Source organism: Galeopterus variegatus, unplaced genomic scaffold (genome assembly GCF_000696425.1).
Source record: "Galeopterus variegatus unplaced genomic scaffold, G_variegatus-3.0.2 Scaffold2519, whole genome shotgun sequence".
In the NCBI taxonomy this organism is placed as follows: Eukaryota; Metazoa; Chordata; class Mammalia; order Dermoptera; family Cynocephalidae; genus Galeopterus; species Galeopterus variegatus.
Genome location: NW_007728630.1, coordinates 203,572 through 216,212, shown reverse-complemented (window position 1 = coordinate 216,212; position 12,641 = coordinate 203,572). Strand labels below are relative to the sequence as shown.

Below are 12,641 nucleotides of genomic sequence, written 5' to 3'. Positions count from 1 at the left end.
TAAATAAATAGGAAGGAAGAGAATACATATATTATTAAGAATTTGAGTCTAATTCTATTTAAATTGGCAGTTTATTGGCAGAAACTCTAGTAAATATAATAACTGAAAATGTAGTTTGTGGCTATAAGCAGCTTTCTCCCACAGTTAAATTTCAACTGATTCTACGATCACGTTTATTCTGGAATCTTAGGCTAAGGACTTAGAGAGCTCTCTTTGTATAGTTTATGATTTTACTATGAAACATCCCTTCAATTCAAATATATTAGCAATGTTTGGCCTGTAGAGTGTCTGTGTCATTTTAAATCCCCACAAAATGTTAATTCTGGGCAATAAAACTTTAAAGAAAGTAAAAGTCCTTAGAAATTCTAAAGCCATACAAAATCAGGCTGAATGCATTTTATTTGTGGAGGATTTTAATGGGATTTTAAACTAACAAATCTATGTTTTTTTCCCCTATGAACATAGTATGTAATTATTTATTTAAGATTATTTTGGAGTCAATCAACACCATAAATAAAATATTATTAGTCCTATTTTGGTTTATAATTTAATGAATTGAAAATGGATCAGCCAACAACATGGGTAACCTGCATTATGCCAGATGTGAGTGTATAAAGCTGACACAGAAGTCCTCTAACAGCTTTCTGCATTTGTAAATTAATGGCTTTTGGGGAGGAGGAAAAACTAAGGTACTTAAAGACACTGTAACATCTTAAAATCTATAATAAAAGAGTAAAACTACTACTAATAGTTTTTAAAACTCACAGTTATAATAATGTAAAACAAATTTGTCATTTTTGCTGATTTCCAATGTTTATACATGCAATATAAATTACAAATATATATAGCATTACAACACCATCCAAAAGAAAACAATGATATATAAAGTCTTTATGATAAATAAAATTATTGCATTTAATGTCATTTTCTTGAAAACCAAAGTCATCAAATTCCTTCATGTTGTATCAAACATAAACAATACCAGTTCAAATTAGAGAAAATGTATGCCAACACCCGCTCTGACAACAAAAATAAGTTAAAGCCCTACAACTTGTCTAATTTAGGTCAGGTAATCATGGAAACCAAAGAATATTAAAATTATTTATTTTATCATTATGCACATTGAAGGAAAGCATAATAGACAACAGAGTTCTTTTCCACCATAAAATTATTTACACCCACTTATTTAGCTAGAAACACGAGCTTGAGAGGTACTGATATATTCCATTTGTAATAATTTCTCTACAGCAAACAATTGTCTTATATTTGGAGCATGTTGAAGAAAATGTTGTCTCGTAAGTCTTTTTTGTCCTTTTCAGTCTCAATCACTAAAAGTTCAAGGTATTTTGGGAGAATCCTGGTGTCCTAGATGGCCTGATAAATACATTAAAATTAAGCAGTGGATTTGCATTCTGAAAATACTCTTAAATCCATACAAACGTTGCTTGCGTTGTGGAGCTCAGATTTCTCCTACTGGCACTATGACAACTGAAGAACACTTGTTATGAAAGTTTCACACCAATTTTGTTTTGTTCCTTCTTCATTAGCCGCTGTGCTTCCTTTTCCATTTTCTTCCTTTGTTGTTCTGCTGCTCTCTTTTCTCTGTCTGCTATTTTCTGCTGCCTGAAAAGAAACACACTCATATTTTTACTTTTAGAAAATACCACACAGATAAAACATCAAATTCCAGAAAGAAATAACAATGCTTTTTTATTATCATCAAATAAACATTTAAAGTCTTGAATCTTCTCACTGCTTTGAAAATTTCAAAGATTTTCAAAAACAGTACTTTTTTTAATCCTTAGAACATGACTTGCAAAATAGAAGAGATATTATGTTTATAAATAAGTAAAATGAGGCACAAAGGCTAAAATCACAGACTTCCCCCAAATGACAGGATTAAGCACAGAGATAACACCTTCTGACCCCTCTTCTTCAGATATTTCCACTAAAACACTACTTCCATTGAACCACACCTTTTATTGGGATACCATTCAGAAAAGCTTAATATTGAGGATTAAATCTCCTATTATAATAATAGTTAAAAACAGACAACTAAAAGGATGTTAAGAACACAGTTGCGCAGAACATACTCCAAAAAGAAAATGTAAGCTTAAGACACATCTTTCACCTAGAAGCTAGAGATTGATTTAAGTATTATCATCTGACCAGCTCAACTAAGAGGCAGAGTGGTGGGTATTTACTAATTATACATTGTGAAATACATACCTCCTCCCTAGCCCATTCATATAACTCCACTGACCTAGAATCACTACACCTCTCTATCTTTATTGATTGATTTGCATGGGAAGTGGGAGGTAGGAGTGAGGTGATGAAACAGGAGAGAGGAGAGGAAACATAAATTGGTCCTAGATCTGAAGGATTAGGGTATGAAAAAATAATTCAAGAAGTATGCAGGTTGAGGAAGGAAGCATAATTGGGCATGGAATAGGCAACACTAGATTATATGCAGAAAAATCCAGAGCAGATTACCTACACATGGGACAGCTCAAAGCTGACTACAGAGAACAAAATGTATATACAGTTCTTAATCACAATTACAAATGGGAATGAGCAGAGTTACGATGACCAAAATTCAAGAAAGTAGAGAAACCTTTTTCTGGCAACATTTTGATTTTCATCTCTTCACTAGCTCTGCTCACTTTCAAGAAAAAACTGATAATTTGCACTAAAAAAGTCAAAATACCAGCAGAAAAAAGGGAGGTAGGAAAAGAACTATAAAGAACTGGCTAGGTTATAAACAAGTAAAATAATTAAGCTTTGACCTGGGTATTAGCTGAAATACAAATATCAACAACTAACGTTCCTGGCACAAAAGACAATTTAGAGAGCACTGGAGACAAAAATTTATTTTACCTGTCCAGATTCATGCCCGGAATTATCAAATACCAGAATCTTCATCCTTAACAATATTGGTCACAGTACTGGTAGTATTTTAAGATGGCAATGAGGAAAAGGCTCAGAGTTAGAGGATATGGAATGTGAATACACTTTTAAAATGTCCAGTGTTCTTTTGAGGGCAGTAACGACATATGGAAGGCTCCATGTCCCTTTGGCTGTACTTACGCAACTTGCAGCACGAAGCACATCTATTGCTGACTAATAGTATCACTCTCCCAAGCTGCTATTATAAAGTAAAATATTAAGGGTTTTTTTTTGGTGTGTTTTGTTTTTCATCTGTTTTGTTTAGAGATCAAGAGGATGGAATGGAAAAGAGAAGATTTTTGTGCAGTAAATATTAGGATACTTGTGAACTCATGGCACAAATTCTACAGTGCTATCATTAACATTACTGGATTAAAAATGAACAGCCCTGTCCTTTATCCTATGGTTAATGATACTAATAATCACTAGAATCCCCCAAATATTCTAAAATGCTCAGACTTCTGTATCTATGATTTATAAAAAAAAATAGAGCAACTTTAAAAAGTGGCTTATCTTTTTTTGATGATCTATGTAACATAAATATTGCAGTTCACAATTTAAAAAATATTTCCTTCATAAAAAACTGAGTTATACTGACCAAACAGGAACTAAATTATCAAAAGCTCTCATAACTTTACCAACTAAATTTTAAAATGTGACCCCCTTGCCCCCCAGACCCCCCACCAAAAAAAAACACCCCTGGTCAAAACAGGAAGGACAAAAAAAAGCCGTAACTTCCAGTTATTTAACTGCCCCCTCTGCTGGTTGTTCCAGGTAATTGTAATTTACTGACAAAGGCAAGAAAGGAAAATATAATGAAATCAGTTGTTTTGTTGAGACAGTCAGATAAAAGGTGATTCATTTTCTATCCCTATGGTAACAACTATATTAATTTTAAAATAAAAACATTTATATCACAATACTTTGTTATATAATTATTTTAAATGGATAATTTGGATACATTTAAACATCTGAATTTTCATCCTAACAAGTCGCAAGCTCTCATTTAAGATAAATTTTCTTTTCTCTTTGACCTAAAGTTGCAGTAGCAAGAACTAAGTTTATTGTTCACAAAAACAAAGGAGAATATAACAGCCAACAAAAATTAACTTTTAAAACATCCAGAATAATATGTACTTTTCTGTAAAATGGGCAGTTCATGCTTTATACAAGGGTACTTCAAAAAGTATGTGGAAAAATAAAATTAAAAGATAATACAAATCTTTCCTTGAACTTTCTGAAATACCCTCGTATTATTTACCTAATAGGGCTTTCATGGATATCAATTAACATATATGTACAAATGTAGAATGTTACATAAGTTATTTTCATTCAAATGTGCAGTGTTGAGCACTATGCTACACCATGAGGAAATGAAAATAGTTACAACGTCTGATGAGGAAGAATACATAGTAGTGGTCCACATTCACAGTAGAACATATCAAGACTGCAATATAGTAAAAGATTTCATTTGCCACTAATAAAATTACTTTTGTTCCTATAGTGTTTTAAATTCTTGGTTTCTGTGAGGTTTTAATCATTTAAAACAGGACATACAGTCTGGGGGAAAAAAAAGTGTCTGTATTATCTAAGTTTCAAATGAGGAAGAATGAAGAAAAATACAGTATTTAGCAGAACAGGCTTCCTTGACCTTTACACAACATGGAACAAATCTTGTTCTTCTACTCAGGTTGCAATGTAAATATCACTCAAATACCTTAGAACTTCTTCTGCTTGCCAGGCTGCATCTTCTTCTTCTTCCCATGCATTGGTATTCTCTTGCCAGGTATCTAAGTCACCTAATTCAGACTACAGTGAAAAAAGAAACCAAAATCAAGATAGTAAGGAGCCACAGCAGTCAAGAAAATTATCTTTTAAAGGATAACTCAGAACCTTTCACTTTCCTATAACTTTTCAACTTTCTTATACAACTTTTCCTATACAAATCACAAATTATTTGGCCCCTGGTTTGCCAAGAACTGAGGGGTTTCCCATGATGCATGACTTTCAGTACTAAACAGTTCTGGGCAAGATCTAGCTTTCATCCTATTTTATATTTTATAAAGGATACTCTTTTATATTCAACTTTCTTCTTTTGCTTACTTTAGTTTGGAATGGACAAGAGTAGAACATTTCTTCTTTCTGCTTCTCTCTCTTTTCAGTAACAGGAAGGGGCAGGGGAAAGTGAGAGAAGAGATCAACCAGTCTTAAACTGAATTAGCAATACATGAATGGATTAATCTCTGCTGAGGAGGAGAACTGTACAAAGTTGAAGTTTCCAAAACTGCATAGCTATCTTCATTTAAGCATACATAATTATAGATTTTTCAGTGGCACTTACTGTCTCAATCCTAGGCAAAAATGACAAATCAGGCAAAATTTATCTTTATTGGAATACTTCTACATCATGCTTCCTTTTCCCTGTCCTACCTACTTACCTGATATCATCAGACTGGTCACTACCTTCCACTATTCCCCGGGCCAGACCACTGAAAGTTCACTTTTTTTCTCCCAAGAACCAATGAAAATGGTCATTCTGGGATGTTTAGTTAGGTATGGAAGTGATTATGCATGTAAAATAATTGGTACTAATCTGCACACAGATTTATAATATTCTGAGTACTTACCCCTAAAAATAAAGTATTTTGAGTTTCCTTCCTCTGACCATAAGTGTAATAATATACTCTGTTAAAAATTCTTAAAATATTTCTCATTATCTGTTTAACAAAATTTTGTAAAAATAGAATAGCTTAATCAATGAGAAGCATTTTTAAAGCTACTAAAAACAAAGTGCATATGGCACTCTTGAAAAGTTACCAACTTATCCACTCAATAGCAGTGAGTAAAAGTCTTGTTTCCTTGTTTTCTATCTTTGCTAATTTGATAAGATTTAAAAGTGGTATCTTGTTATTTTACTTTGAATTTCTTCAATAACTAATAAGATCAAACTTTTGTTTATGTTCTTAGGTTATGTCTAATTCTTGTTTGCAATTTTTCTATTCATAACATTTATCCATTTTTCCACTGAGGTACTTGACTGTCAGCATTCATAAAACATTTAGATATTTTTAAAAAGTAATACTATTAAGACTATTAAAAAGGGTGATATTTAATCCTTTAGTAGGGATGGTTTTCTAATTAAAAAGAAAAAGTTGTAAAGGACAAGACTGATAGATCTGCCTACATAAAAAATAAATGTCTGTCCATTAAAAACATCCAAACTAAATTATAATACTAACAGCAAACTAAAAAAGATGACAGAAAAAAGTTAATATCCTTAATATAAAAAGAGTTCTTACAACAATATAAATGATGAATTCCAGAAGAAGAAGAAGGAAAAAAAAGAATGTAGAGATTAAAAGAAGAACCTAATTTGTAGAATAGTGGTAAGATATTTTTGGTGTAAAGAACAAAGTCCAATAAGCTACCATTCTCTCCTATGCAGTATTCCTTTATTTTGTCTGGGAGGACAAATAGCATTGGAGACATTCTCCATCTACTCTATTTACCCCTTCCCAAAACTCTGTAAATGGCTATGTATTTACAATTTAAAAAGATCTACATTAGTGTTATAATAACATAGTTATGGCTAGGTGGCAAATATTACTAATTCTCTGCGTGAGACTGAACCACTTTACCAATATGGATTAAATATATATGAAAAAATTTTTAAATTGAGAAATATGAAATAAAAAATTAAACCTTATGATACTGATATCCAGAGAAATATCTATGGTGTTATTATGCTCTTATAACATCACATAATAGCATAGGAGTTATCAAAGTTTGTAACTATATGAGGAGTCTTCAAAAACTTTATGGAAAGATTCATGTTATCTTTTAATTCCATTTTTCCATGAACATTTTGAAATACCCTCATATTTATGTGTGTGATCATTTACGTAATATTATGTCTCTCCCACTAGAATAAATTCTTCTGAGGCAAAGACCCTGCCTGTTCTGCTTATATTAAACCACTGTGTTTAGCATCTAGCATGGGTCTGGCATTAGGAACAGTTATTGATCAATGAATTAAAAACGTACATAAACATGGGGAGAGGGGCCTCAAAAGCATCTGTGAAGTTTAAACAAATAAGATATGCAGATTGTCAAGAGAGATGTGCTGGCTTAAATGTCCGCAAACTCTTTGACACTCCTTCCTTCAAGAGTTGGAGCTTACCTCCTCTCCCCTTGCATGTGGGCTAGACTTAGTGACTGGCTTCTAATAAATAAAATAACGTGTAGGTGACAGTGTTTCACTTATAATCATGTCATAAAAAGCCACTAGTGGCGTCACCGTCACCTGTGAGTGATCTCTTTCCCCGTCTCCTCCCACCCCCTTCTCTTGTTTTGGGAAAGTCAGCAGTTATGTTGTGAAGAAATTAAAGCAGCCCTATGGAGAGGTCCATAGCAAGGAACAAAGGCTTTGAGCGAACAACCAGCATTCATTTGCCACCTTCAGGCATGTTCGTAAGCCACCTTCTAAATGAATCCTCCAACCCTAATCAAAGCTATAGATGACTATAGCCCCAGCCCGATGACTTGTCTACAAACTCATTAGAAATCCGGAACCAGTCACCCAGTTTAGTTACCTCTGGATTCCTGATCCACAGAAACTGTGTGAGATAATAAATGTTTATTATTTGTTTCAAGTTACCAAATTTGGGGTTGTTACATAACAATAAGTAACTAATATAATCAATCAATCAAAGCATGCTTAAGCTTAGATCTGGGGAGGGGTCTGGACATTTGTCTTTTTAAAAAACTCCAAAGCTTATTCTGATATGTTCCCAAAGTTCAGAACTTCAGGTATACTCTCTTCCTCTAAAAAGTTTCATTTAAGTCAAATCCATTTTAAATTAAATCACACTTTAAATAAAAACATACTCTAAGAGGGAAACAATCCATAACTCACTTAAAAATAACCTGCTATTAAGGTTAATCTCCCATCTTGGTGGTAATCTCTTTGACATTCATATTTTTAAGTAACATTTTGTCTCTTTCATATGTACAATGGGGCCCTTATGTTAGTATCTGATGTAATTTACAATCTCATAAACGGTTAGGATTGGTAAAACTCCAGATTAACTTCTCTCAACTGCTAAGCCTGTTTCAAAATTACAGAAATATGCACACATTCAATTCAGTTAGATTTTTCTTCTTCTTAAAAGAAAACAGAAACAGAACCAAGTCTTTCCCTAGATCTCATTAACATACTTACAGATTGATGAATAAAAGGCATATCTTGTGTAGCTGCTAATCTACTAGAGAAACCTGTGCTACCATCTGGGATGCCAAAATTTAATGGTTCTCTCTTCTTAATAACAATCTGAAAGATGAATTGAAATAAAATTATAGGGATATTCTACACATACTATATGGAAATAGATAATCAAAAAAAACATTTTGTAATTACTTAAAATATGCTCTATTTTTCTTTTTAAAATTTACAGTGTAAAAACTAAAAACACAAAACCTAAAAAGAGTACCAAAACTCCCAGGCAACTGTCATACAAATCAGTCACACACTAAGAAAAACTGTATTTTACTTTTTTTAAAAAAACAAATTCTCATCTTCTTTTTTCCTCTCCCCACTTTCCCAGACCCCACAAATAAAGAGGCATTTTTAGTTAAGGTATCATATCTTGCCAAAAGTATAATCAGCTCTCTCCTACATATAGCAGGATTTCCATAAACGCTTAGATATGACTTTAAAAGACTTGGTGGTACAACTTACTAGATCTATGTCTAGGTCATCTGAATATATAAAATTCTTACATAACCAAATACAGCAGAAAATACAACAAATTATCATCAGAAATAGGCTTTCTAATAATTTATACTGTCTAATTTAAACTATAAGAATCCGAAAAGTAGTTTAATCTCCAAAAGCACAAATCTTTAACATACTTTCTGAGTTTTCCTTATAGTTGGTGTCATGTCCTTAAAATAGTCAGGTTCCAGTTGTTCCAAAGCATTTTGCTGTGCTGCCACATTCCCATTCCCTCCTTCGATCTTTACACTTGTGGGTGCATCTTCATCCCAGGAAGTCCACTCTTCAACATCTGTCTAAATTTAATTCATCAGCACTGTCAGCCACAAAAGGGCAACTTAATGAACATCCCTTTAATAATTTATCAGAAAAATGGGCTTTCTAAAACACCAGGCCATGGGAAAATATACATTTTATATCACATACCAAAACAAGATCAAAAGTTAAAAAAAATACTTTTAGTGTGGGCTAGAACATTCTGATATATTCTGGTCTGTTCTATTTTATTCTATTCTGTATATTAAAAATAAAAAACAAAGTAAAACAAAAGCAAATGCTTTGAAAACTGAACTGACATTTGAACTAGAGCCCACAGAAAGAGGAACTGGAACTTTCCATCTAAGCCTAACCAGACTGACTGCCTGATAAAATAAAAAATACCAACATTCTCCACAGGATTTAATTAAGACAGAGTCTCAAAAGACAAAAATCAAAATATTCATGGAATAATCCAGAATTATTCCGCATACAAAGAATCAATAAATCTCAATTCACATAAAAATTAATCAACATATGCCAACTCCAAGATGATATAAATACTAGAATTATCTAAGACTTTAAAACAGCTATTATAAAAATGCTCCAACAAGTGACAGCAAACACTTAAAACCAATAAAAAAACAGAAAACATCAGCAAAGAAACAGAAAATAAAATGAAGAATCAAATGGAAATTTTAGAACTGAAAATATAACAACAGCAACCAAATCCTGACTATTAAATCAATTTTATGACCTTCTCATGGTCTGCAATCCAATTTGAAAAATACTGTTCTGGAACACTTATTCAATATTTCAAAAAAAATTACCTGGTTAGGAACTGATGAATAATCAACAGTAGTTGGTAAAGTTATTTGGTCTCCACTTAATTTCCGTCCTCTGCCTGATCTGCATATTAATCTCTTTAGGAATGAGAATACTGTTGCTAGGCAGGTACAAACTTTAAATAAAAATTTAATTCATCAGCACTGTCAGCCACAAAAGGGCAACTTAATGAACATCCCTTTAATAATTTATCAGAAAAATGGGCTTTCTAAAACACCAGGCCATGGGAAAATATACATTTTATATCACATACCAAAACAAGATCAAAAGTTAAAAAAAATACTTTTAGTGTGGGCTAGAACATTCTGATATATTCTGGTCTGTTCTATTTTATTCTATTCTGTATATTAAAAATAAAAAACAAAGTAAAACAAAAGCAAATGCTTTGAAAACTGAACTGACATTTGAACTAGAGCCCACAGAAAGAGGAACTGGAACTTTCCATCTAAGCCTAACCAGACTGACTGCCTGATAAAATAAAAAATACCAACATTCTCCACAGGATTTAATTAAGACAGAGTCTCAAAAGACAAAAATCAAAATATTCATGGAATAATCCAGAATTATTCAGCATACAAAGAATCAATAAATCTCAATTCACATAAAAATTAATCAACATATGCCAACTCCAAGATGATATAAATACTAGAATTATCTAAGACTTTAAAACAGCTATTATAAAAATGCTCCAACAAGTGACAGCAAACACTTAAAACCAATAAAAAAACAGAAAACATCAGCAAAGAAACAGAAAATAAAATGAAGAATCAAATGGAAATTTTAGAACTGAAAATATAACAACAGCAACCAAATCCTGACTATTAAATCAATTTTATGACCTTCTCATGGTCTGCAATCCAATTTGAAAAATACTGTTCTGGAACACTTATTCAATATTTCAAAAAAAATTACCTGGTTAGGAACTGATGAATAATCAACAGTAGTTGGTAAAGTTATTTGGTCTCCACTTAATTTCCGTCCTCTGCCTGATCTGAAACAAAAATTAAAATAATTTCAAGAACTACCAAAAAAAGAATGGGTAAAAAGCACTATGGTCAGTAATTTAATAAGATTTTTCTGAATTATTTATAATTATTGGTTTTAATAATTAACAGTTGCCCATTAACATATAATAAAAAAAGGCATGAAGCAGGTATCTTGTGAATGTTTTTAAAATCATACATACAACAACACAGCTGCTTTTTGGCTTAGGACTCGGAATCACAGGCAAACCCAGAAGTAATATAAAGCCAAAAACAAATATGCAAAGTGGTTTCAAACCATGCTCCTTGGAATGCTGTGGGTTCTGGAGGTAAAGCTCTGGGCCATCTACACTGTTTTAACCAGGGTAGCTTGGCTTTTATGCTTTACATATTGAGCTTCTTGGTAACATTACTATTAAACTATTAAAAATTTTGAAAAAAGGGAATGACTTCACCAAGATGGAGGAAAATATGATTCCCAGCATAGCGCCTTCCCACAAGTAACCCATTTACAACTATTAAAAAGCAAAGACTGCCAACCTGGAACTGCTGGAGCTTGGAGAAGAGGAGAAGAGACCTGCAGAGTTCATGAAAGTGTGAGAAGAAATGAGAGGGCTTGGGACAGCGCCTACTGTTTTGAGCCAGCCTGGTACAGAGGCGGGGACTAGATGTTATACCGGGATTGATGCTGGAAGAAGCCGTAGCAGCACCTTTTGTGTTAACCTGCTTGGAGTCTGAAAGGGAGAGAAGGGCTTCAGAGTGCACCTCACCAGCCCACAGGCTTTAAAGACCACTGGTAGAAATCCCCAGGGCCCACGCAGGAGCAAGCAACTGCAACCAACTGGAGAAAAGAGCAATTCAGAGGCTGGAAAGACACATAGCCCAGATTCAGAAGTGATTAAAGATCTGCACAAAATGCATCCCCGAGAATCAGCAGCAAATAACAGTCTCCCCAAATGCCTAGGCATCAATGTAAAGACAAAAAGACAGAGAAGAACAGAGAAATATGTCACCATCAAATGAAACAAAGCACCAGCAATGGATGCAGAGAAACAGCAGATTTATGAAATGTATGACAGAGAATTCAGAATAGCCTTCTTAATGACAAAGGATGTTCAAGGAGTCACAAGAAAATACAGACAGAATATTAAATAATATCTGGAAAATAATTCAGGAGCAGAATGAGAAACTTGACAAAGGAATAGAATCAATAAAAAAAATAGAAATTCTAGAAATAAAGACTACATTTATCTGTATTGAAAAACTTGATAGAAATCTCCCACAGCAGACATAATCAGAAGAAAGAATCCGTGAGCTCAATGATAAAACAGATGAAATTATCCAGAGGAGCAAAAAGAAAAAAGAATTAAGAAAAAATGAAAACGGAAATAACAGCAAATGTGGAACTCTCTCAAGGAAAATAACCTGTGCATAGCTGGCATACCCGAAGGAGAAGAAAAATGAAAAATAATGGCTGAAAATGTCCCAGGTATGGAGAAAGATGACAGCCTTCAGGTAAAGGAAGCTCAGAGGTCTCCAGTCAAATTCAATCCAAGAAGGAATACCCCAAGGCACATCATAATATAATTATCAAAAACCAAAACCAGAGAATACTGAAAGCATCAGGAGAAAAAAAACACACAACATTTAACAGAGGTCCAAGACTAAAAGACAGACCTAACAAGACACTATATACATATACAACAACCATATAAAAGAAAAGCAATATTAAAAGATGTATCTTGAAACAACAAATTGTCAAAAAGTTGTGGGGAATGGCGACAAAGCGTACAGTTGGCTTTGTTTTTTTCTTACAAATCAGTTATTGTTATTAGTCT

At 33.1% G+C, this 12,641-nt stretch overlaps 1 protein-coding gene across 4 annotated transcripts in view; it reads right to left on the bottom strand.

Annotated features, from left to right (window-relative positions):
* Positions 1-381: 381 nt before the first annotated feature.
* EBAG9 (estrogen receptor binding site associated, antigen, 9) overlaps positions 382-12,641 on the bottom strand; it is a 30,790-nt gene continuing 18,530 nt past the window's right edge. For 2 of the 4 annotated variants that reach the window (XM_008582093.1, XM_008582096.1), the window contains exons 3-7: positions 10,733-10,811; positions 8,857-9,015; positions 8,168-8,275; positions 4,664-4,755; positions 1,277-1,623 (exon numbers count right to left, since the gene is read on the bottom strand). In XM_008582093.1, the coding sequence (XP_008580315.1) occupies positions 1,503-1,623; positions 4,664-4,755; positions 8,168-8,275; positions 8,857-9,015; positions 10,733-10,811 (559 nt within the window). In that variant the 3' untranslated portion in view covers positions 1,277-1,502. Of the gene's footprint in view, positions 1,624-4,663; positions 4,756-8,167; positions 8,276-8,856; positions 9,016-10,732; positions 10,812-12,641 lie in introns of all 4 variants that reach the window. The other 2 variants (XM_008582094.1, XM_008582095.1) reach the window with 2 other exon arrangements.